The 27721-nt window shown below is 42.4% G+C and overlaps 1 protein-coding gene across 1 annotated transcript in view; it reads left to right on the top strand.

Moving 5' to 3' along the window:
• LOC111952244 (contactin-1a) overlaps positions 1-27269 on the top strand; it is a 122265-nt gene extending 94996 nt beyond the window's left edge. The window contains 11 exon segments of the mRNA XM_070435316.1: positions 1908-1924; positions 1926-2029; positions 7568-7729; positions 10187-10336; positions 12686-12756; positions 13638-13872; positions 14716-14819; positions 15063-15252; positions 15515-15627; positions 19393-19549; positions 21083-27269. Of these exon segments, the coding sequence (XP_070291417.1) occupies positions 1908-1924; positions 1926-2029; positions 7568-7729; positions 10187-10336; positions 12686-12756; positions 13638-13872; positions 14716-14819; positions 15063-15252; positions 15515-15627; positions 19393-19549; positions 21083-21162 (1383 nt within the window). The 3' untranslated portion in view covers positions 21163-27269.
• Positions 27270-27721: the final 452 nt, after the last annotated feature.

Raw genomic sequence — 27721 nt, 5'->3', positions numbered from 1 at the left:
CCGTGTTACAATAGATACTATGTTAATGGCGAATTGGAAGACGGGAAGGGCGCCATTTTTTGCAGTCTTATGGCTTGGGGGTAGAAGCTGTTGAGGAGCATTTTGGTCCTAGACTTGGCGCTACGGTACCGCTTGCCGTGCTGTAGCAGAGAGAACAGTCTATGACTTGGGTGCCTGGAGTCTTTGACAATTTTTGGGGCCTTTCTCTGACACGGGTAGTATATAGTTCCTGGATGTCAGGAAGCTTGACCCCAGTGCGGTGATGCAACCGCTCAGCATGCTCTCGATGGTGCAGTTGTAGAGCTTTTTGAGGATCTGGGGACCCATGCCAAATCTTTTCAGTCTCCCGAGGGGGTAAAGGTGTTATTGTGCCCTCTTCACAACTGTCTTGGTGTATTTGGACCATGATAGTTTGTTGGTGAGTTGGACACCAAGGAACTTGAAACTCTCGACCTGCTCCACTTCAGTGGTGTTCGGCCCTCCTTTTCCTGTAGTCCACGATCTGCTCCTTTGTCTTGCTCACATTGAGAGAGAAGTTGTTGTCCTGGCACCACACTGCCAGGTCTCTGACCTMCTCCCTATAGGCTCTCTCATCGTTGTCGGTGATCAGGCCCACCGCTGTTGTCGTCAGCAAACCTAATGATGGTGTTGGAGTCGTGCTTGGCCACGCAGTCGTGGGTGAACAGGGAGTACAGGAGGTGACTAAGCACGCATCCCTGAGGGGACCCAGTGTTGAGGATCAGCGTGGCAGATGGGTTGTTGACTACCGTCACCACCTGGGGGCGAGAGATGGAGTGAAGTGTTTGGTTTTGGTTCCCACTCTGTTGTGTTAGTGTCCTATGATTAAACAATGTAGACAGACGGACKGAGGGGGACAAACAGTATCTGTCTGTTCCCCAAACGTCACATCTCAGCCAGTGCCCCGTCACCGTGAATAAATTACTACACAATGAATTACTGTGATCGGGCCCGTCAGGAAGTCCAGTATACAGTTGCGGAGGGAGGTGTTTAGTCCCAGGGCCCTTAGCTTAGTGATGAGCTTTGTGGGCACTATGGTGTTGAACGCTGAGCTATATTACTCTGGACGAATAATATACCTGTATTGTGATATATAAATAGAACCCAGAATAATATACCTGATTGTGAATAATAAATAGAACCAGAATAATATACCTGTATTGTGAATACATAAAAGAACCCAAGAAATAATATGCCTGTATTGTGATACATAAATAGAACCTAGAATAATATACCTGTATTGTGATATATAAATAGAACCCAGAATAATATACTGTATTGTGATATATAAATACAACCCAGAATAATATACCTGTAATTGTGATTATAAATACAACCCAGAATAATATACCTGTATTGTGATATATAAATACAACCCAGAATAATAGACCTGTATGGTGATATATAAATACAACCAGAATAATAGACCTGTATGTGATATATAAATACAACCCAGAATAATAGACCTGTATTGTGATATATAAATACAACCAAATAATAGACCTGTATTGTGATATATAAATACAACCCACAATAATATCCTGTATTGTGGATATATAAATACAACCCACAATAATATACCTGTATTGTGAAATAATAAACCAAGATAATATACCTGTATTGTGATATATAAATACAGCCAAGATATAACCTGTATTGTGATATATAAATAACAACCCAGAATAATAGACCTGTATTGTGATATATAAATACAATCCAGAATAATAGACCTGTATTGTGATATATCAATAGTGTAGCTAAGTGTCTGTTCTAACTGAAATGACTAGAATAAAGGGTTGTGTGTCTGCACAGAATGAAATAGACAATTATGTTACACTATTACTGGTATTATACTGCATCTCTGGATGTGTCATGTTGTCCCTGTTCAGAATGGCGGTTCCAGTGGAGCTGCTCATTAAGAACACCCAGCTGAAGCACTCTGGACGTTACACCTGCACCGCCCAGACCCCTGTGGACAACGTCACCGCATCCGCCAATCTGGTAGTCAGAGGTACATCTCACACACACACACACACACACACACACACACACACACACACACACACACACACACACACACACAGCACTAGAGTTGACAGGGTGGGAGGTAGGTAAGTGGGGTGCTAGACAGAGAGTGGGAGATGATTGACGCAACACTCTCTGTGGAACCTGTAGTTTGTCTCCATATCTGCTCTGTATATTAGTTCATTAAACAGATCTAATTTCTACAAGGTAGGAGGAGCTGCCCTCTGAAAACAAAGTAAATGACAAATTGAATGACAAGCTGGCTTAAATAGCCCCTATAAACTCTCGACACTGAGGGGGTGTCATAAGTTAGCCTGCAAAATGTGTATGTGTGCCTGCATACAGTACTTGCGTGTGTGTGCGTGAGGGGTTGTACATCTAGCCAGAGTTAGGAGACCATGGCTGTTTTATGGGCTGATTTGTCAACTCTGTGGCTCTTTCAGAGCAGTGGAAAAACCACTGAAGGAGGATATGCCTTTTGTCTTGGAGCCTGGCCAACCACTGAAGAGGAGGCACGTGTCATAGAGTCTCACACCATGTCATTTATAAACACACTGGTTTAATTATCTGTGCTACCCCGCCGCATCTGAGAATGTTCCAGCCACCAAGGTCCTAGGCTTGTGGGTACAGGCAGATCTTCGATGGGACATGCAGGTCAACGCATCGTCCAAAAAAGTCTGAGGAGGTTTGGCAGTCCAAGACCTGAAAACTGTCTATGAGACATACATACGTCCTGTGGTGGGGTATGCTGTTGCCGCGTGGCGTTTCAACCTCACTGAGAAACAGAACCAGGCCTTAGAAAGAATCCAGAGCTGGGYCGTCACGATCGTTCTAGGTTCTGGCTACGCAACATACTCAGCGGCCTGCCAAAAACCTACAGATGAAGCCATTGCATCAGACGAGTGGAGCTATGCCTGAAATTTGCTCTCGAGCTGCGAAGTTCAAACAATCAGATGCAACACTTAACACGACAGAAAAAGCCCAGTATCGTCATTAGTTAGGCTTTTAAACTGACACTAGACGGGGTAGATGATCACATTGAAATGTTTCTCCTTTTAATCATGTTTATGCTCTAAGTATCTTACGCAAGCTGCACTGCAATTCAGTTTTCTTTACTGTAAACTGACAGAGGGCACCGTTGTGACACATGCATTTGTGTGAATAAAACATATCTATCCGGGAAAGGAAAGGTCAGGCCTTTTATGTGGCCTCCTCAAAGAGCTTGGGAAACGAATGCTCCAGTGTTTGGGTTCTTTGGTATTCAAGCAACTGAATCTCCTAAAGTATTTCCAAGGCATGACTTCTGCAATGCTGTATGCCCTAAAACGACCTTTCTCTCAGTGGACAAAGGGGCTCTTTAGAACGGACTCAGAACTTTAGCGGAGGAGCGATCCGGTGTGTGATGATCCTCACCGTGCCCTGGTGGTGATGCTCGAGAGCAGGCGCTGACAGATGGGAMGGTGATGTTCCCAGGATGCAGCGGCATAAAAACAAGGCAGAGACCCTGGCCTGCAGGCATGACCAATGGAGTGCCAAGAGGAAGGAGATGAAAGATGACCATGTGTCAATTCGGACAATGAGGAAGTAGATCTATTGAAKGATTTTACCGGGGAAATATCCCACAGCAGCTGTATCTTATTATGACCATCTTATTATTATAGCTCTCTGTGTCATGTGCAGTATCTGGATGCACCTACGTATCACAACAATGTATAATTGTTGTCGTTCAATGGGGGATTAAAAAAACATGAGCTGGCGCACACCCAGAAAAAATTGTTTGTGTGGAGGTGCTGACTAACGGCGAATAAACTATAAACTATCCAAATAAAGAAAGTTCAATGGGGGGAAAACATTTTAAAAAGCAGCGCCTTTGAATTTTCTAATAGACTTTCCCCCATATGACGTTCATTTAAAAAAAATGTCATCACCCTGAAGCTTATCATCCTGCACAGACCCTGGCCGGCATTGGGACATGGATTCAGAGCTTGCTCTATTCACCAGTCCACTTCCACACAACAATACAACAAGCCTGAAAATTGACTTATTTGTGTAAAAGATGTTAGTTATACCTTCCTGTGAAACAACTCAGGGCTACTTCAGAGTGGAGACAGAAGCTAAGCACACACACACACACATACATGCACACACACTTGTGCAATCCCCGAAATGAATTAACGTCCTATATGATTTGCTCAAAATGTGTTTTGAGTACAGTATACTGCCATCCACTTGGTATAAGTCTAAAGTGAATCCCATTCCCAAATCTTTAACAAACGATCCGAGAATGCCACTGAACTATAGAGGCATATGTTTATTAAGTACGGTTTATAAATTATATTCATCCATCCGCAACAATAGGTGAATTACATTTTTGGAGGACCAAAACGTTCTGGTGGAAGAACAAAATGTTTTTTTGTAAATCCAGAGCCCGTATAGGTCATATCTTCTCGGTCTGTACAATAATTAGAAATAGATTACATGAAGAGATGCCTACTTTTGCATGTTTCTTTGATTTCCAGAAAGCTTTTGATTTTGTAAATAGGGTTCTTTATCCTATAGTTTGTTAAAGACTGGGGTTGATGGGAAATTTTATCAAGCAATCCAGTCTCTTTACAAAGTACGAATTGCTTGTGTGCGTGTTAATGAATATCGTACAGATTGGTTTCCCACACCCTCGGGTAGCAGTTGAAAAACTAGTTTTAATGACTCCAACCTAAGTGTATGTAAACTTCCGACTTCAACTGTATGTGTACATATGCAGTGTGTATAGTTGAAGTCGGAAGTTTACATACACTTAGGTTGGAGTCATTAAAACCCGTTTTTCAACCACTCCACAAATTTCTTGTTAACAATCTATAGTTTTGGCAAGTCGGTTAGGACTTCTACTTTGTGCATGACACAAGTTATTTTTCCAACAATTGTTTACAGACAGATTATTTTACTTGTAATTCACTGTATCACAATTCCAGTGGGTCAGAAGTTTACATACACTAAGTTGACTGTGCCTTCAAACAGCTTGTAAAATTTCAGAAAATGATGTCATGGCTTTAGAAGCTTCTGATAGGCTAGTTGACATCATTTGAGTCAATTGGAGGTGTACCTGTGGATGTATTTCAAGGCCTACCTTCAAACTCAGTGTCTCTTTGCTTGACATCATGGGAAAATCAAAAGAAATCAGCCAAAACCTCAGAAATAAAATTGTAGACCTCCACAAGTCTGGTTCATCCTTGGGAGCAATTTCCAAACACTTGAAGGTACCACGTTCATCTGTACAAACAATAGTACGCAAGTATAAACACCATGGGACCACGCAGCCGTCATACCGCTCAGGAAGGAGGCGCGTTCTGTCTCCTTGAAGATTAATGTATTTTGGTGCGAAAAGTGCAATCAATCCCAGAACAACAGCAAAGGACTTGTGACCTTGTGCTGGAGGAAACAGGTACAAAAGTATCTATTTCCACAGTAAAACGAGACCTATATCGACATAACCTGAATAGCCTCTCAGCAAGGAAGAAGCCACTGCTCCAAAACCGCCATAAAAAAGCCAGACTACGGTTTGCACTGCACATGGGGACAAAGATCATACTTTTTGGAGAATGTCCTCTGGTCTGATGAAACAAAAAGTGAACTGTTGGCCATAATGACCATCGTCATGTTTGGAGGAAAAAGGGGGAGGCTTGCAAGCCGAAGAACACCATCCCAACCGTGAAACATGGAGTGCAGCATCATGTGCTTTGCACCAGGAGGGACTGGTGCACTTCACAAAATAGATGGCATCATGAGGTATGAAAATTATGTGGATATATTGAAGCACATCAAGACATCAGTCAGGAAGTTAAAGCTTGGTCGGAAATGGGTCTTCCAAATGGACAATTTTTATTAACTAGGCAAGTCAGTTAAGAACAAATTCTTATTTTCAATGACAGCCTAGGAACAGTGGGTTAACTGCCTTGTTCAGGGACAGAAACAGATTTTTACCTTGTCAGCTTGGATTTACTCGCAACCATTCGGTTACTAGTCCAGTGCTCTAACCACTAGGCTACCTGCCGACCCTGAGTGTTCTTCCAATTGGTGTCAAAATGGCTTAAGGACAACAAAGTCAAGGTATTGGAGTGGCCATCAGAAAGCCCTGACCTCAATCCTATAGAACATTTGTGGCAGAACTAAAAAAGCGTGTGCGAGCAAGGAGGCTTCAAACCTGACTCGGTTACACCAGCTCTGTCAGGAGGAATGGGCCAAAATTCACCTAACTTATTGTGGGAAGCTTGTGGAAGGCTACCCGAAACGTTTGACCCAAGTTAAACAATTACAGCAAATTTTTTGGGGCCTAGCCAAATATCTTTGAGTGTTAATGTAAACTTCTGACCCACTGGGAATGTGATGAAAGAAATAAAAGCTGAAATAAATCATTCTCTCTACTATTATTCTGACATTTCACATTCTTAAAATATTGTGGTGATCCTAACTGACCTAAAACAGGTCATTTTTACTAGGATTAAATGTCAGGAATTGTGAAAAACTGAGTTTAAATGTATTTGGCTAAGGTCTATGTAAACTTCCGACTTCAACTCTATGTATGTATATATGTATGTACATTATTTTACTGCTCTAGGGATGTAATTATTGTTTGGATAACCTTATTTACTATTATGTATTGATTTATATTTTTATATATATATATAAAAAATATTTATATAAAAAAATTCACTCTTTATGTGATGCACAATGCAGAGAATGCCAGAAGAAGAATTATAATTTAATTACCATAGTGAATTATTGTAATGTTTGTTTATCTGTCAATTAATCCCGTAAGGGATGGGTTGCCAAATGGCGATTTGACACGAAAATAAAATGTAATTCATTAATTAATTCATTGATTCATTCTACACACAATCTCTCCCTCTCTCTGTCACTCTACAGTCTAATCGCCTTAGTTCTCTGGGTGGATTCTGTGACAGACATGAAGGTCCTGCTTGATTTCTGCKGCTGGCTGAGGCTGTGGGTGTGTTGAGAGAGAGAGAGAGAGACTCACCCAAACAGTCTGCGTTTTCTATTAGAGTCTCCTTCTCTCTCTCCTCCAGGAAGACAGAACTAGAAAAACAGTGGATTTAAAAAAGGCTCTCGGTCCATAGGCTCAGTTAATGAATGTGAATGGCCCTAAGCAAGGTATTCATCCTCAAGGCTAAGACTGATGTCRGTGGAATCGCCTGTTTGGATGTGTGATGTGCATCAAACAGTTCATTCAGAATAGGTGTTGCAGTATAAGTACAACGTAGACTTAACAGGCAAGGAATCTTGCCAAGTCTATACACCCATGAACAGGAGGGGAAAAGCATATATTTCTTTTGTTTGACATTATACCTTACTATTCAGTATGGGCATGCACATATGCAGTATGTGTGCATGAAACCCATGACCTAGTATTTTCTGTAATAATAACCAATGATTATCTCTGCTCCACCCCCTTCCCCCACTCCCCCTCCCTCCCTCCCTCTCCCCCCTCTCTTCCTCTCCTTCTCTCCAGGTCCACCTGGGTCTCCAGGTGGGGTGCGTGTGGAGGAGATCAGGGATAAGAGTGTGCGTCTGATTTGGAGCCGAGGTACAGACAACCACAGCCCCATCTCTAAATACACTATCCAGTGCCGGGACTCGTTCTCTCAGGAGGACTGGAGAGATGCCACCACATGTAAGTCAAATAAATAAAGGACACACAGTACCAATCAAAAGTTTGGACACACCTACTCATTCCAGGGTTTTTCATTATTTGTATTATTTTCTGCATTGTAGAATAATAGTGAAGACATCAAAACTATGAAATAACACATATGGAATCATGTAGTAACCAAAAAAGTGTTGAACAAATCCAAATATATATTTGAGATTCTTCAAAGTAGCCACCTTTTACCTTGATGACAGCGCTGCCTACTCTTGGCATTCTCTCAACCAGTTTCATGAGGTAGTCACCTGGAATGCATTTTAATTAACAGGTGTGCCTTGTTAAAAGTTAATTTGTGGAATTTCTTTCCTTCTTAAATGCGTTTGAGCCAATCAGTTGTGTTGTGACAAGGTAGGGGTGGTATACAGAAGATAGCCCTATTTGGTAAAAGACCAAGTCCATATTATGGCAAGAACAGCTCAAATAAGCAAAGAGAAACGACAGTCAATCATTACTTCAAGACATGAAGGTCAGTCAATGCGGAAAATGTCAAGAACTTTTAAAGTTTTTTCAAGTGCAGTGGCAAAAACCATCAAGCGCTATGATGAAACTGGCTCTCATGAGGAATGACACAGGAAAGGAAGACCCTGAATTACCTCTGCTGCAGAGGACAAGTTCATTAGAGTTACCAGCCTCAGATAAATAAAATGCTTCACAGACTTCAAGTAACAGACACTTCAACATCAACTGTTTAGAGGAGACTGTGTGAATCAGGCCTTCATGGTCGAATTGCTGCTAAGAAGAGACTTGCTTGGGCCAAGAAACATGAGCAATGGACAATAGACCGGTGGAAATCTGTCCTTTGGTCTGATGGGTTCAAATTTGAGATTTTTGGTTCCAACTGCCATGTCTTTGTGAGATGCAGAGTAGGCGAACGGATGATCACGGTGGGAACCACACAAGCGGAGAAGCATGGAGGAGGGGGTGTGATGGTGTGGGGGTGCTTTGCTGGTGACAGTGTCTGTGATTTATCTAGAATTCAAGGCACACTTAACCAGCATGGCTACCACAACATTCTGCAGCGATACGCCATCCCATCTGGTTTGTGCTTAGTGGGACTRTCATTTGTTCTTCAACTGGACAATGACCCAACACACTTCCAGGCTGTGTAAGGGCTATTTGACCAAGAAGGAGAGTGATGGAGTGCTGCATCAGATGACCTGGCCTCCACAATCACCCGACCTCAACCCAATTGAGATTGTTTGGGATGAGTTGGACCGCAGAGTGAAGGAAAAACAGAGAACAAGTGTTCAACGTATGTGGGAACTCCTTCCAGACTGTAGGGAAAAGCATTCCAGGTGAAGCTGGTTGAGAGAATGCCAAGAGTTTGCAAAGCTGTCATCAAGGCAAAGGGTGGCTACTTTGAAGAATCTCAAATATAAAATATATTTTGATTTGTTTAACACTTTTTTGGTTACTGCATGATGTGTTATTTCATAGTTTTGATGTCTTAAACTATTATTCTATTATAAGTAGAAAATAGCAAAAATAAAGAAAAACCCTTGAATGTTTAGGTTAGTCCAAACTTTTGACTGGTACTGTACATCAAACTGTAGACTGGTAAAATAAGTACCCTAAATGTGTAGGTCTGGTCTTGCAGTTTGTGCTGCCGCTTTCAGAACCCATACTAGTGTCTCCTCTCCAACCTTTTTCTGTCTCTCTCCTACTGTCTATCGGTCCAATAAAATACTCTATTTTTTTTACTCCATGAACACCAAATTCTGGTCAAATTAACTAACACTGCTGTGGAGACTGCTGTGGTGCCACTCTGACTAGCTAAGTGCCAGATACATACAGTGCTTTCGGGAAAGTATTCAGACCCCTTCACTTTTTCCACATTTTGTTACATTACAGCCTTCTAAATTGGATTAAATAAATAAAAAATCAATCTACACACAATACCCCATAATGACATAGCAAAAACTGTTTTTTAGAAGCGCCAGATACATGGTGGAGCTCTTAAAGAAGCAAAACCTGCAGAGACCGAAACCACAAATGTTCCATTTCATAAGTCCTAGGTCAGCATTTATATAAAATGGTCAGTAGCATCGAGGTAATACAACTTGTATGAAAAAGACTTCCAAGTGCTGGCAGCATTTATACACACTATGTTATGATTGTTTGTCTGATACTTCTCTGAGGTGAAACTATGTGTTTCTATGTGTCTCTGTCTTAGGATGCTTTTCAGTCATTCAATTTTTATTGTTATTCTTGAGTTTTTTCTCCTCTTATGTTTGTTGTCGGAACTAGAAGCACAAGCATTTCGCTACACTCGCATTAACATCTGCTAACCATGTGTACGTGACAAATAAAATTTGATTTGATTTGTTTCGTAAACATTTAAGTTTTTCTTCGTTTTCTTTCTGCAATGTGAACATTTCCATGTCTGAAATGTGCTGTGTAAATAAAGCTTGATTTGATTTGTAGCCCCTCCGGATGTGGAAGGAAATGCAGAGACAGCCACGGTGGTGGACTTGCTTCCCTGGACAGAGTATGAGTTCAGGGTGATAGCCACCAACACCCTGGGGACAGGAGACCCCAGCAGCCCCTCTCCCAAAGTCACCACGCTGGAGGCAGGTGAGTGGAACGGAGCTGGTACGGAACCGCCATTGCATCATGAGTAACCTTGCCTTAGATATGAAAACTTGTCTTGGCTACCAGAGCTAATGTCTAGGCCAGTAGTCACCAACCTTTCCTGAGCCAAGATCACTTTCTGAGTCCAAAAGCAAGCCAAGATCTACCATTCAGATTTTTTTTTAACATGACAAAAAAAAATGTAAGCCTATGCAACATTAACCTATTAAAAACAGTTATGTTTGTGCAGTAGGCTATAGGCCCAATACATTATCACTACATGTTGGCTATGCTTGAATTGCCCTGCCAATGTCGTTCTTCTCAGACCATTTAGAAATCATATTTAAAAATGTTGGGTATATGATCACACTGGTAATTGTATTCCTTGTGAGGCACAGCTGAGTGAGCATAATGATTTTCTATCATTTATTTTACTGGACTGATGGCCTGCATCTGATGGTCAGTTTAGGCAGGTAGGCTAACGGGTAGCCCTTTCCTGCTGTCGAATGACCGAGTGGCCTCATGGGTGGAATGTTATTCATATTTTTCATAATTTCATAATTAATAAACATGATTATTTTTTAAATGCTGAAAATCCGGGGTTCTATGTCAAAAATCTTTGTTATATTTCAGTTTTCTGTGATGTATATAWAGTGTCATATTGAATACATTTCAACTCTATATCTGACAAGGTACGGCCATAACCATKTGTGTCAGGTGCATACTTTTGTTTCAAAGTAGATTTTTTTAAGACTACCAAGAMACACTCTGTGTGACCCTGATTTACCCCACTGCAGTAAAAGGTTCAACGCGTTGGGCCAGTAACGAAAGGTTGCTTGTTTAAATCCCAGAGCTGGCAAAGTGGAAAAATTGTCCGCTCTGCCCTTGAGCAAGGCAGTTAACCCCCAACAACAACTGCTTCCCGGACGCTGATGACGTCGATTAAGGCAGCTCTCCGCACCTCTCTGGTTCTGAGAGGTCGGGTTAAATGCGGAAGACACATTACATTTGAATGCATTCATTTGTGCAACTGACTAGGTATCCCCTTTCTCCAGTCTGAGGAGAGGGAGGTAGAGAGAGGGCGGCGGTGAGGCTGCCTCTCACCCGACTCACCGTCCCTCTGCTCGCTCTCTGCTGAGAAAAGGGGACACACGGTCTTCCAGCTGATGGCGAAACTCAAGTCGCACTGCATTATTTCTGCCTCATGCACCAGTTCATGTTGTTACTCCTATGACCAGAGAAAGTGAAATATTCCTTGATATTAAAGGAGACACGAACCGCTAATAATACAGTAGCAACGCAAGCTAATTGAAACACTTTGCGATACTCATTCATTACTGCTGCGGTGCTGGTTGTAGTGTGTGTGTGTAGTGTGTGTGAAAGTAGGGAGAGCACACATTTTATAGCTTCTAAAAGTGTTGAGCAAAGTGTTGACAGTGCTGAGTAACAACTTAAACATGAACTTACTTATTAAAACAGCAGCTCTTTGCCGTATTCATTGAGTCTCTCTCTAGTCATGGTTTTAAAAGTTTTGAAGTCTCACAGTATCAACTTTGCCGTGCACGCCAGGCTTCCTTCTACAGCCTATGGTTCGAGGAAACTGTGCAGACACGTTGATCTGAGCTATCTGATTGGCCAGCGGTAGACCTATAGGTTCACTTGATTTGCTCTCTAGGACTGCCGGGTCGGGTATGCGGAGTTCTACCTTCAGACACATGAAATGGTTCAAAATGGGAACTCGATACGATAAATAAATAAAATATATATTTTTTTAACATAAATGTTTGGCGATCGACTATGAATGCCATGGAGATCACTATCAACCGGTTGGTGACCACTGGCCTAGGCTTTAGCTCAGCAGGAGATCTGGTTTTGAACTGGAGATCTGCTTTTGAACCCCAGTCGGCCATATGAGCTAATTTAAGTTCAACATTGGAAAAAGTAGGCCGTAGTGGAACYTTTCTACACACATGAGATAAGACTGAGCTTTAAGCAGAGCAGGAAAGAGCTGTAGCATTTCTACCCCCAGAGTGTGGCATCGGTCCCATATGAACATTAAGGTGTTGCACTTGGCAGCATTAGTGACAGTGRTATGGTATTTGCAAAGCCAATGCTGCGTCAGTACGGGTGCCAGTGGAAGGGTACAGTATGTGTTGTTTGGYATTGTACTGTGTGGACAATGGCCCATATTCACAAAGTGTCTCAAAGTAGCAGTGCCTGATCTAGGATCTCGTTTGACCTTTTTAGATCATAATGAATCTGATTAAAATGGACAGGCTGGATCCTACTCTGATGTGCTTTGTGAATACTGGCCTGCGAATGTGACCTCAGATCTTGGCGTTTTGCTTTTAGTTCCTGTGGTGGCTCCCTCAGACATCGGCGGCGGTGGCGGGACCAGCAGGGAGCTGACCATAACTTGGACGGTAGGTCGAGCCAATACTTTTTTTCCCGGTCTCTGCCAGGGTGAACTATGACCACAAACTCAACTTCCCTCCTAAATCTGATCTGACAGCAGCCAGGAGCAAGCCAACGGAGACGAGCATTGGCAGAAGTTTTGCACATGCAAAATACATTTMGTCTTTGCCTTTTTTCTCTCTCTCCTCTTTGCAAGGCAGTGCAAAACAGCTGTGAAAAGTACGGTGGCTATATTCATGGARGAAGACACATCACACCACAGCACATTCATAACTGTACGGTTTGACGGATAAAGACTGGTATCCAGAAGGGCTTTYGTATCGGTCTCTCGCTCGTTTACACTCACACCACTCACACCAGCAAATCTACCAGGGATAGATATCAAGCGTTAGCTAGCCTCCGTTTCTCTGCTGCCCCCTTTTGACAAATTCCTATTGCGCTCCTGGGCAAATTGCCTTTTCCTTGCTCGAAGCCTGGCAGCATCGATCCCACGGCAGTTGGTCGGCGTGATGAGGCTTGTGTCTTTAAAGGTTAACTGTGTGCGTTTAGAGGTTAGCGGTRTCTGATGCATGTACGCCACGCAGAACATCTGGTCTGATGGTGCCTGAGCCAAGCTGGGAGACGAGGCATGGGGAGAGGGTGTTGGTCTAATAATAAGAGTGTCAGAACTTTGGAACGAACACGGTGTCAGAAACACGGTCGTCGTGTTTACTAGAATAGTATTATATATTGTATAAACATGCTTTAGAGTGATGATAAGCCCTTATTTTGGGTCTGGCCATTGTCTTGTCACTCAGCATAACTCTGTCTGCAAGGATGTCTTTCTTGCTGTGGATATTTCTGTTATTCTTAGTCTTTCAACTCTCGTTCCTATTCCGTCTACCTCCAGCCGGTGCAGCCACAGTACTACTATGGACGTAACTTTGGCTACATCATCGCCTTCAAGCCCCGGGATGGCTACGAGTGGAGGAAGGTGACTGTGGCAGACCCCGAGGCTAAACACTACGTCCACAAAGACTCATCCATCCTCGCCTCCACAGAGTTTGAGGTCAAAGTCAAGGCCTTCAACAGCAAAGGGGAAGGACCCTATAGTCTCATGGCTGTCGTCTACTCTGCGCAGGACGGTAAAGTACAGATCTAGGATCATCTTACTCCTAAACCCAACCGCAAGCGTAGGTGGGAAAACAGGGAAAACTGACCCCAGATTATTTTACTCTGTCAGCAGCATAGAGAGAGCAGGGCTCTTCAGAAGGCTACTTAATAACTAATCCCAAAGATGAATGTGAAGAATTGTACCCTTAGAATGTGAACCCTCCCTACCCTCTCTCCATCTCTCCCTCTCCTCTCTTCCTCCCTCCATTCCCCGCCCTCATCAGAGTAGGATTATCGTGATCTTTGTGGCATGAGCCAGAAAGCTGATTATTCGCCCCAAGGATGCCAAGCATTTAGCCCACTTATTAACTTCAGCTGACAGACAATCAAGATAGCCACTACGGAGAGATGCTCGGTTGCCGTGGTAACGCTCGTTGGGAGTGTAAAAGGAGGCAGAAGCATTCAGTTAAGCCCGATGACGTGTGCGTGAAGGTTTCTCGGCGCGGCTCCCTGCGTGAGATTTAAACATCAAAGGAAGGACAGCGAATACTCTGAGTGTGCCATGGGTCGTAACTCAGAGGAAAGTGTTTGTTGGAGAGCAGAAAGAATGTGATGAGAGAGATTTCTGTCACTGAGCTTGTTCTAGGTCATGATTAATGCCTGTTAACAGATGCCTCCTTACCAAGACTGAGGGAGGTCTGCATGAACAGGTCAGACTTGGTGCCAACATGAAGTTGTAAAGTGAAAGAAAAGCTATATTCATAGAAAATTGATAGTTACTGTAGGTGGGTATATGGAGGAAATACTTTTACAGGGTCTCTCTCTCTCTCTCTGTCTTATAGTGTCTTAAATTATATATCTGTGTGTGCCACCAGTGCCATCTAAAGCCCCTACTAGTGTGGGGGCCAGGGCGCTGTCCGCCACTGAGGCCATCGTGTGGTGGCTTCCTGTCACCCAGCACACCGTAGAAGGCTACCAGGTCAGTACTATGTGTCTGTGAGGAGTAACATGACTGTTTATCAGATAGAAGTAGAAGCGACCTGTCTGCACCAACCCAGAGTCCTCCAAACAATGGACAAACCCTGAGTACTGAGTTGTATTTGATCCAGTACAATCAGCTAATAGTCATTACCATATTATTTTACCAGGAAGTATTTAGGCCCTAGAATATTATATACAGTATATTGAGTCTCTGTGACCGTCTCCTTCTTCTTCTGTCCAGGTGCGGTACTGGAGGAAGGCGGAGGACAGCGAGACGTCCAGTCAGAGGGTGGTGGTGTCCAGCAGAGAGAACCAGACCAGGCTGGATAATATGACGCCAGACTCCCACTACCTCGTAGAGGTCAAGGCCTACAATGCAGCCGGATACGGACCCAGCAGCCAACACTTACAGATCTACAYCAAGAAAGCCCGTACGTATTTTTATCTCAGGGCTGGTTTCCTGGAAATAAATGAAGACTACTCTTAGACTAAAACATTTTTTCAATGGAGTTTCCTATTGAAAGTGTCTTAGTGGTGGACTAGGCTTAATCTGTGTCTGTGAGACTGGTCCTCAGCTAAATAATCGTCAGCATATTCTGAGTAATGTACCGCAAAAGTGTGATCTCACTGATTCTGTTTGATTGTCACATGATCCTTACACTGTAGAACAATTTTTCTTCTGTTTTTCGCCAGCCCCAAGYCGGCCTCCTAAAATAATCAGTAAAAAGCTGAAAGGCACATCAGTGAATATCGCCTGGGAACATGTTGAACCCTTGGCCAACGAGTCAACAATAGATGGCTACAAGGTGGGTACAGTTTTACAAATGCACGGAAGCTTGTAGTGTAGTCAAAAAAAAAAGAAGGTCTGTACTTCAGATCAACACATGAGCAATAGTCTTTCTCCAGCATCTGCCACATACGCACATGAGACGTAACAGATTTCTGAAAGCTACAGCTTTCAAAACTCAACCAAGCTAGAAGGTCCACATTACTCGACACAACATACAGTTTACTCAAGTGCCTTTCTCATACACTGCAAAAAGTGAAATCTAAGCAAGCCTAAATATCTTATATTGAGTGATAATTCACTTTTTACCAAAGCTAAATTATCTAACATCATTGGCAGATAATTTTATTATTTATTTTAACCTAAAAAAAGGCGTATTACAAGTAAGAGAACCAAAGCCTCCCTCCCAGAGAATCTTAACACGTACTATAGTCGCTTCGAGGCAGACAATACCGAGCCGTCCAGGAAGACTCTCGCTGCTCCGTACGACCAGGTGCTTTCGCTCTCCAAAGCTGACGTGAGGAAAACTCTCAAAAGAGTAAATACTCACAAAGCTGCCAGCCCAGATGGCATCCCTGGCCCCATCCTCAGAGTGTGTTCTGACCAGCTGGCGGGCGTCTTCTCGGACATATTCAACCTGTCCCAGGCCGTAGTACCCACCTGCTTCAAGGACACCACCATCATCCCAGTGCCCAAGAAAAACAAGGTATCATGCCCAAATCGCCCTGTCGCACTCACCCCGCTCATCATGAAGTGCTTCAAGGGCCTGGTCATGGCCCACGTTAAGGCCAGCACGCCAGGCACACTGGACCCACTCCAATTTGCCTACCGCTCCAACAGATCCATGGTAGATGCCATTTCCATCACTACTCACATGGCCGTAACACATCGAGGCAAGAGGAACACCTGTGTGAGCTTACTGATCATTGACTACAGTTTAGCAGTCAACACTATTGCTCCGTCCAAGCTTGACCCTCTGCAACATCAAGTTTGCTGACGAAACCACGGTGGTAGGCCTCATAGCCAACCGTGAAGAGTCGGCCTATAGAGCGGAGGTAAGCGGAATTGTGGTGCCAGGCCCACAACCTCTCCCTCGACGTCAGCAAAACAAAGGAGTTAATTGTTGACTTCAGGAAGCAGAGGAGGGAACATTCCCCGATCCACATCGATGGGACTGCAGTAGAGCGAGGGAGAYGTTTTAAGTTCCTTGGCGTCCACATTACCGAGGACTTGACATGGACCAACAACACCACCACTCTGGTCAAGAGGGCGCAACAGTGTCTCTACTTCCTAAGGCTGTCAAATTTAGGCTGAAATTTGGCATGCCACCCCGGATCCTCTCCTAATACTACCTTCTGCACCATTGAGAGCATCCTGACCAGTTGCATCACGGCCTGGGGACGGGGAAACGCTCCATCCACGACCGAAAGGCCCTCCAACGGGTGAAGACGGTCCAGTACAACACCGGGACCGTGTTCCCACCCATCCAGGACATCTAGTCGAAACAGTGTGGAAGGCTGGCAGCATCCTTACTGTCGAGCAGACGGTATTGGAGTATGAGGTCTGATGCCAACAGGCTCAGAGACCAACAGGCTCTATCTACAAGCGAGAGAGTTGGCAGAGAGCTGGCCCCTCTAGACTAGTCACCTGCACTGACCTGCACCGACTCTCTGTACCTTAGCACACATGCACTCACTCATTCATACACTCACATAGATATACAGTGGCAAGAAAAACTATGTGAACCCTTGGTAATTACCTGGATTTCTTCATACATTTGTCATCAAATTGGATCTGATCTTGATTTAAGTCACAACAATGGACAAACACAGTGTGCTTAAMCTAATAACACACAACTTTAACCATTCACAGTGTAGGTTGGAACAAGTATGTGAACCCCTAGGCTAATGACTTCTCCAAAAGCTAATTGGAGTCAGCTAACCTGGAGTCCAATCAATGAGACGAGATTGGAGATGTTGGTTAGAGCTGCCCTACTCTATAAAAAGAGTTTGCTGTTCACAAGAAGCATTGCCTGATGTGAACCATGCCTCGAACAAAATCTCAGAAGACCTAAGATTAAGAATTGTTGACTTGCATAAAGCTGGAAAGGGTTACAAATGTATCTCTAAAAGCCTTGATATTCATCAGTCCACGGTAAGACAAATTGTCAAAMATTTTGAAAGTTCAGCACTGTTGCTACTCTCCCTAGGAGTGGCCGTCCTGCAAAGATGACTGCAAGAGCACAGCGCAGAATGCTCAATGAGGTTAAGAAGAATCCTAGAGTATCAGCTAAAGACTTACAGAAATCTCTGGAACATGCTAACATCTCTGTTGACAAGTGTACGATACGTAAAACACTAAACAAGAACGGTGTTCATGGGAGGGCACCACGGAAGAACCCATTGCTGTCCCAAAAAAACATTGCTACACGTCTGAAGTTCGCAACAGAGCACCCTGGATGTTCCAGAGCGCTACTGGCTAAATATTCTGTGGACAGATGAAACTAAAGTTGAGTTGTATRGAAGGAACACTGTATGGAAGGTACTATGTGTGGAGAAAAAAAGTCACAGCACACAAACATCAAAATCTCATCCCGACTGTAAAGTATGGTGGAGGKWGCGTCATGRTTTGGSACTGCTCTGCTGCCTCAGGGCCTGGACAGCTTGCTATCATCGACAGAAAAATGAATTCCCWAGTTTATCAAGACATTTTGTAGGAGAATGTAAGGCTATCTGTCCTCCAATTGAAGMTCAACAGAAGTTGGGTGATGCAACAGGACAACAACCCAAAACACAGAAGTAAATCAACAACAGAATGGCTTCAACAGAAGAAAATGTGCATTCTGGAGTGGCCCAGTCACAGTCCTGACCTCAAGCCGATTGAGATGCTGTGGCATGACCTCAAGAGAACGGTTCACACCAGACATCCCAAGAATWTTGTTGAAACTGAAACAGTTTTGTAAAGAGGAATGGTCCAAAATTACACCTGCAGATCGTGCAGGTCTGATCGTGCAGGTCTGATCCACAACTACAGAAAACRTTTGGTTGAGGTTAKTGCTGCCAAAGGAGGGTCAACAAGTTATTAAATCCAAGGGTTCACATACTTTCCCCATCCTCCACTGTGAATGTTTACACGGTGTGTTCAATAAAGACATGAAAAAGTATAATCGTTTGTGTGTTATTAGTTTAAGCAGACTGTGTTTGTCTATTGTTGTGACTAAGATGAAGATYAGATYAAATTTTWWGACCAATTTATGCAGAAATCCAGGTAATTCCAAAGGGTTCACATAYTTTTTCTTGCCACTGTACACTCATACACACACGCACGCACACACATACACACACACMCATACATTGATGCTACACACATCACAACTACTGCTACAAGATTGCTAAATACTTCACAATTTAAAACACTTGCCCACCAATCCCCCTTCCCCAAAACACATTTAAATATTGGGCTATAAATTGTGCCTTCCTGTATTACACTATAATGTTTATTCTATTCTACTGAGCCATTTACTTTATGTTCATATTCTTATYTTTTATTATTTATTATTGTTGTTGCATTGTCGAGAAGGAACCTGCAAGTAAGCATTTCGTTGGACAGTGTATACCTTGTGTATCCCATACATACAAGACGATTAAGGGAATTATCAGTCAATATAAGATAATTTAGGCTAGCTTATATTTCACTTTTTGCGGTGTAGTCACAGCTCCTTAGTATGAACATATATGAACTGATCTAATATTCTCCCTGTGTCTGTGTGTTGGTCTCCATACAGGTCCTGTACAGGCAGGCCAGCAAATCCACTGGGATGCTGTTTACCACTGGGAAGCGGTCCATAGACCTGCCCATGCACAAGGATGGGGACTACATAGTGGAGGTCAGGGCTCACAGCGAGGGAGGGGACGGGGCTGTGGCCCAAGTACGCATCTCAGGTAACACATCAATCAAATATCAACATAATACATTTACAAAAATGTATAAAGCCCCTTTTAGAGGCAGAAATTAATATGACACAAAATGGAGGCTGATTGTGAGGAGGTGCTATAGATTAAGTAACACACCGCCAACATAATCAAATCAAATCAAATGTATGTATATAGCCCTTCGTACATCAGCTGATATCTCAAAGTGCTGTACAGAAACGCAGCCTAAAACCCCAAACAGCAAGCAATGCAGGTGTAGAAGCACGGTGGCTAGGAAAAACTCCTTACAAAGGCCAAAACCTAGGAAGAAACCTAGAGAGGAACCAGGCTATGAGGGGTGGCCAGTCCTCTTCTGGCTACACTTGAGTGAAGMACTGTAATCCATCTGAAGTTGAATCCCATATTTGGTGCGGTGGGGAGATATCACCATCTTATCCAAGGCAGCTGGMCCTCCATTTGTCAAACCCCCTACATTATAATCCCCCCCGGAGCTCTGATTCCCAGGAGTCTGTGAAATCAAGCTGTCAGGTGGGCCTGGCCTACATGATAACAGCTACCCAGGAGGGGGTTTCCCTCTTCCTCTTCTCACAAGACCCCCTCTACCCCTTGATCCATCCACCCAGACTCTCAGCCAACCCTCCGTCCTCCACCCCATCCACTCAGCCAGTCATTCAGTCAGTCGGCCAGTCAGTCTGAAGTCAGTGGGCCATCACCGGGCTTTTGTAATGGACTTTAGACCAAAGCCTTTCCACCCATCTTATACCTCTATAATAATATACACTATGAAAATGTCAGTGACAGCTCCTGTCCATGGGCCACCTGGTTGACTGTGACAAATGGCTCTGGCTTTCGGTGGCCATCTTTAAAACTGAAATACTCCTGCTATTTTATGACAGCCCAGGAATCAGCTGTAGGCTACACAATGCACCCATCTATACATACATTTGGAATTGTGATCAGTTCACCAATGGCTTCTCTACTGGAGTGTGCCCTCATGAATGTAGCATGTGTGGATTGAACAGAGGTGAACTCTCTATGACAGTAAATGTTGTCAGCCAGCCACAACCGTCAGCCAGTAATTTGCAGTGCATGTCATCGATCTCCAAATTGGATGTGGCACTCACATTTTGCCACTGAAAAAAAAAAATGACTCTGTCTTGCCATACAAATTCTAAATCCAATCTTTGGCTTATATTACATATTACACAGGTGGTAGGGAGAGGGGCCACTCAGAGTGGTACACAGCATGATATCATAAAACCATGAAGGAAAGTGGTCGAAACTTTGTCGCCAATTAACTACATAGGAGCATAAATTGCAGTGTGCACTCTTTTTTTTTTACCATTTTCTAAACATATGATTTGATATCCACTACCTGCTCAAACACATTGGATGTGCGTATGTAATATTTTCCTATCATGAAACCATACACAGGATCCCTAACAGAACGGACCAAATATACATGGCTTGGTTGATAGGTTAGAACGTTACCCAAAATGTAATTGAAACGTCACCATTGTGCCTCTGTCTGTCTCCCTCCAGGCGGAGGCGTCATGGCTGCCAAGTCCCTCAGCTTGGCCTCCCTGCTCCTGGTGGCTCTGCTCTGCCTGATGGGCCTCTGAATGTAGCGCCATCTTTATCTGTGAAGGAGACTCTGTGAAGTTGACGCCTATCTATGACAACTTTGGTTTCCACAACCTCTGGTTTCACCCTGCAGGCCAAAAACCCATATTCCCCGTTTCGAGGAATAAGGCTCTGTTTGTGGAAAAAGACACAATACGAAATTTGGACAAAGAAGATATCTGGGATCTCTCTTATTTTAACCCTACATTATCTTTGAAGGAGGAGCGTCTAAGGAGGTCTTTCAACTTTTTCAATATGCCTTATATGTAAACGGTTACACTTATCTTTCACAATGCCATGACTTGCTCTTGACTGGGTGAGGTGTTAGTGCATAGGTACTGCACAAAGATGGCAGGTAACTGTTTCAAACAATATTGTGATACAGGCCTTTCTTGTTCATTCATGAAGGTACAGTAGCTTCAAAGTGTGTGTTTTATTTGATGTATGGCATTATGGACAATTGTTACAACATAGCATTCCATATATACTGTATATATAAGCTTAGCAGGTAATATAGCTGTGAAGGATAAGTGTATGAGTTTATGAAAATGTCTTTATGTGTTTTAATTGCATTTCAGTGGCTTTTTCTTTCCCTCTTTCGTTTCTTTTCAAGATGAATTACACCATCCCCTTAGAGGTACAGTCAAACCACATCCTAAGATGTTTCTTATCAAACATCATCAGACAAAAAGAGCAATTCATGTAATACTAATATAATATATGCAACGTATATGGTTTTGCTATCGAATAAGTACATATAGCCAGTACATATAGCTTACTATTATCGCTGTAACTTCTTTGTTCAGAGAAACATAGATTTTTTATCTCACAAAAACATGCTTATTTCCAACTCATAWCATTCTCTAAAATGAATAGACCAGTTTACAAGTGTTTGCATGTCGACATTGTTATCGGAAAGATTTTCCTGACAAAACAAGAGAAACTTCTCAGCCAGAGTGATGCGAGCATTTTTAGCACATGTGTATGTAAAAGTTGAATGTATTGACAAACTGTTGGGAACAAGAAATTAGCTTGAAAACATATCAGACCTGCAGTTTGTATATATCCATAAAAATGATGCTGATTCATGATTTCGACTGGCTGAGAAAAGCTGCCTGCCTGTCTGTCTGTCTCATCCGGACTCCCGACACGTTCATTACCCTGGGACAGCTGGAGATCGAATTTGAATATTGAAACAAAGTTGCAAATATCTGAGAGACAGACAGCAAGGTTTATACAAATCTCCGTTGTTGAAAACTAAATGTTAGTCTAAAAGAAATGTGAGATCATGTCTAGATGCTTTTTATAGTGGAGATCAAGTTTATAAATTGTGACCGACCGGCTTAAATCGGTCTCAAAATTTGAAGTTGTGTTTTGTACATTGGATAAAAGTGGAGACTCAGAGCTACAAAATGGTATATCATACACTGCATTTTGAAGAACAATGGGAAAGTAATTCTGCTTTGAAAGTTGATAAACTTGTAAACTCACTTTTGAGAAAATGGCCTTTGAATGTTTTGGTACCTACTGGAGAGCTCTCCTTTGTCTACACCCATTCAGCATTGTTCACACCCTCTTAAAATGGGTGGGGCTAAACAATGAACCATAATCCCAATCCATAGAGTACTAGCAATACAAAACGATTGTCATAGCTAGCTAAAGTTACCCAAATAGGTTCAGTGTTAGCTAGTTAGCTTGCTAACATTAGGCTATAACTAGCAATGCGAAATGGCATTCTGATATAACATTGAAGTTACTACACACAGATCATAAACATAATATTAGCTAGCGGGCCTGCCATCTAATGTCAGCTAGCTAGCTAACAGCAAGCTTTAGCTTGCAATGAAAACAACTTTCTGACAAAATTATAAACGTATAATATCTGAAACTGTAGCTAGACTCTTACCCGTATACATGGACGAATGCTTCAYGGCAGACTGCAACCCCTTTCATTAAATAAGACATCCTGTGTTGCTTCCGTTTTGCTTGTATGCTTTTTTGCCAACGTTTACTGACATATTCAACCGCTGTTATTCTGCACTCTGGCGCACTCAGACAAGAGTGCTCTGAAACAATTGTTGCAGTGACATTCTATTGAAATGGATACTTGCATAGTTGGAGTCTTTTGTTAAGTTTTACTACACGATAAATCAAATAAAAAAGCCACGTTAGATAGGATTACCTAGACATAATGACCAGCTCAAATAGACAGAAGACTGCTATATGGCAGACCAATCCAAACTCATCTCTTGGCATGTCCAGCCCACTCATTATCTCAGCCAATCATGACTAGCGGGAAGGTTGCTGTCTTTTTAACCAACTGTGCTCGTAATTTAACAATTTTATTCGTATAGAGCCTTGCAAAAGTATTCATTCCCCTTGGCGTTTTTTTCCTATTTTGCTGCATTACAACCTGTAATTTAAATTGATTTTTATTTGGATTTCATGTAATGGACATACACAAAATAGTCAAATATGGTGAAGTGAAATGAAAAAAATTACTTGTTTCAAAAAATGATAAAAAATAATAAACGGAAAACTTGTGCGTGCATATGTATTCACCCCCTTTACTATGAAGCCCCTAAATAAGATCTGGTGCAACCAATTACCTTCAGAAGTCACATAATTAGTTAAAGAAAGTCCACCTGTGTGCAATCTAAGTGTCACATACCTGTCACATGATCTCAATATATATACACCTGTTCTGAAAGGCCCCAGAATCTGCGACACCACTAAGCAAGGGGCACCACCAAGCAAGTGGCACCATGAAGACGAAGGAGCTCGCCAAACAGGTCAGGGACAAAGTTGTGGAGAAGTACAGATAAGGGTTGAGTTATAAAAAAATATCCGAAACTTTGAACATCCCACGGAGCACCATTAAATCCATTATTAACATTTTTTAAGAATATGGCACCACAACAAACCTGCCAAGAAAGGGCCGCACACCAAAACTCACAGACCAGACAAGGAGGGCATTAATCAAAGAGGCAACAAAGAGACCAAAGATAACCCTGAAGGAGCTGCAAAGCTCCACAGCTGAGATTGGAGTATCTGTCCATAGGACCACTTTAAGCCGTACACTCCACAGAGCTGGGCTTTATTGGAAGAGTGGCCAGAAAAAAAACATTGCTTAAAGAAAGAAATAAGCAAACACCTTTGGTGTTCGCCAAATAGCATGTGGGAGACTCCCCAAACATATGGAAGAAGGTACTCTGGTCAGATGAGACTAAAATTGAGCTTTTTGGCCATCAAGGAAAATGTCTGGCGCAAACCCAACACCTCTCATCAACCCAAGAACACCATCCCCACAGTGAAGCATGGTGGTGGCAGCATCATGCTATGGGGATGTTTTTGGTGGCAGGGACTGGGAAACTGGTCAGAATTGAAGTAATGATGGATTGCACTAAATACAGGGAAATTCTTGAGGGAAACCTGTTTCAGTCTTCCAGAGATTTGAGACTGGGACGGAGGTTCACCTTCCAGCAGGACAATGACCCTAAGCATACTGCTAGAGCAACACTCGAGTGGTTTAAGGGGAAACATTTAAATATCTTGGAATGGCCTAGTCAAAGCCCAGACCTCAATTCAATTGAGAATCTGTGGTATGACTTAAAGATTGCTGTACACCAGTGGAACCCATCCAACTCGAAGGAACACTGGACACATGTTATGTTTTGCCTTGAAGAATGGGCAAGAATCCCAGTGGCTATATGTGCCAAGCTTATAGAGACATACCCCAAGAGACTTGCAGCTGTAATTGCTGCAAAATATGGCTCTACAAAGTATTGACTTTGGGGCGGTGAATGCATGCTCAAGTTTTCTGTTTTCTTGCTTATTTCTTGTTTGTTTCACAAGAAAAAATATTTTGCATCTTCAAAGTTGCAGGCAGTTGTGTAAATCAAATGATACAAAACCCCCAAAAATCTATTTTAATTCCAGATTGTAAGGCAASAAAACAGGAAAAATGCCAGGGGGTGAATACTTTGGCAAACCACTGTATTTACAGATGGTATACAAGTTTGTTATTATTAAGGCACATGAAAGTTCAGATGTTCGAGAAGTCATTTCTGCCAATGATCGCATTTTGATAAATAAAAACGTTTAAGTTCAAACAGCTCTCCTGTGAAGTAGTGACCTGCGACATACGCCTAGTTGCCTGACTGGGCTGATAAAACAGTGGATTGTGCAGATGGAACAGAGGAAATAGGCATTTTAACGTCATAGATTTAGCTGGTGGTAACTTGTTGAATAGACACCGGCTGAAATGCGGTTTTAACCAATCAGCATTCAGGATTAGACCCACCGGTTGTATAACATGACATAAACAATGTGTGACAGTGGTGTATTTGGTTTGCTTGTCAGGACACCTAACTGTCCAGTGACCGTCACTTTGCCATAACATGTGTCCAGTGTTGTAAGCATGTACACTTGGAGGAACCATATAACTAAACTGAGTTTGGAATCATATAAATAGAACTATAGAATGGGTATTTTCCCTTCGAAGGATTCTATTTATATGGTTTGAATATCCCATGAAAGAGTACATTGAGCGCAAAAAGGTTTTGTTTTGACTGTATCAGACCTTAGTGGTAGACTACATGCTGGTGCTTTGTAAAGAATGTTTTGCATTTTGTTTCATCTTTTTAATGTCTCATTTATTTCGTTTTTTTAAAAATGTTTCTGCCATTTTTTATCAATGTCTCAAGTGTGAGTGTCACTATCAACAGTGATGCAGTGACTCTCACTCAGTTCAGTAAGTAACCGTGCAATGTCTGTTTGAATCTTGAATGGCTATTCAAATTGTATTATGCGTAACACAACCTGCCTAGCTCCTATAACAGTTATACTATTATTGTGTGCCGTAGTCCATAAACTGGTGCAACTACAGATAAACACAAACTTTCAATATCCGTATCATAGTCCTCCGAAGCTCATACATTGGTCCTGCTATGTTTGCAACGTTCATTTGTCTTTTTATTAACAACATGAGAGTTACATGTTATCAGAGAGATATATAGAGTATGCATTATCAATCGGTGTTGTTGTTCATCACTATGACCCGCCACTGGTTAAACAGTAGAGATGTTATTACTGTTATTTCCCTGCAAGAAGTATAAAAATGCAGATTTCTTTTTTTTATTTCTCCCTGAATACATGTTCGGTGTGATGCTAGCCATGCTTTTACTAGCTCTGGTCCAGGGTGTTCAAGTTGCTTGCTCCGCAAGGCTCAAGCAGCGCCCTGGACCAGAGCTATGCTTTCTGCATACATTGTGACTCTATCGACGAAACACCTACCAAAGTCCTTTCCCGGTTTCCCCTCATGCGACAAGTCATTGAAAGAGTTGCCAAATGCATGAATGCCTTGAACTTTGATATTTGGAAGGAAATTTGCTATTACTACATCCTAACATGCATGACATTGGAAAGTAATTATAGGCCTATATGGTAAAGAAGCTCCATCCATACATTGCAATGAGTCAACTCATCATGCATACAGGCAACTTCCTATCAGCTTCATATGAACTCAACATGCCTTTGTGGCAAATAATAATAAACATTCATTCCATTATGAGTGACATCCCTTTATGTCAGCGACTGTGTGTTATGTGTACATAGTGCACATTCTATAGATAAGCCTAACGTGTGCATTAGTTGCCTCATCAAGCCAGTCATCTCAAGGGGAAGTCTTTGGAGGGCAGGATTGCAAATGTTTTGAAACTTTCCCAAAATTCCCAGCTTTTCCAGAAATCCCAAATGGAGGATTCCCAAAATTCCCAAGTTTTCCAGGAAATCCAGTTGGAGGATTTTTTTCAACCCTAATAGGGGTTAAGGTCTTGCAGAAAAAACCTAAACTGACTAAAGGAATCTCACTCGTTCAAGTTCAGTAGGCCCTACTGGTCAGTCCTGCGGTCGGTCTCTTGCATTACTGTAAGATGGGTTGGGCGTTGATGACATCCCCGTTGTTGATACAGCAGCAGTGTTTGGCTGTGTGTTCAGTGCTGTATTCATACTGTACTGAATCTGAATCGCACGTGTTGAGAGGGCTGAAACTGGACTCTCCAATTGGCTGGACATAAAAGGAACAATAAAAGTTTAGTTAACTATTCATTTAAGGTGACTTGTCTCTTTTATATATTGTCTTGAATGTCCATAGGCCGACGGAAGTACAGAATGTACAGTGAATAAATGAAGAAAAGACAAAACTCTATGTACACCAAACCAAAAAGTCTCAGCTGAATAAACATAAGATCCTTGAAGAGCTAAAGGAAATTCCAGAAAGTGGTGTTGTGTATGAATTAGGCCTAAAGTAGCTGTTCCACAGCCTAAAACCACCTGGACTCTGGGGCAGTAAGTTGCTAATTCGCTAAAGTTGTCCGTGATCAGATTTGAACATGCATCCTTTGGGTTGCTGGACGTTCACGTTATACACCCATCCATACACCCTCAACAAACACCCTCCTTTTGTTTTTGACTTAAGTAACCTTCTGTCTTGTGTAACCATATCAAACATAACATATTATACTCATTTGATTGTCCCGGATTTACATTTATTATGTT

The sequence above is a fragment of the Salvelinus sp. IW2-2015 genome, linkage group LG26, assembly GCF_002910315.2.
Source record: "Salvelinus sp. IW2-2015 linkage group LG26, ASM291031v2, whole genome shotgun sequence".
NCBI lineage: Eukaryota > Metazoa > Chordata > Actinopteri > Salmoniformes > Salmonidae > Salvelinus > Salvelinus sp. IW2-2015.
Note: the sequence above shows the minus strand (reverse complement) of the source record. Positions and strands in the feature narration are given on the sequence as shown.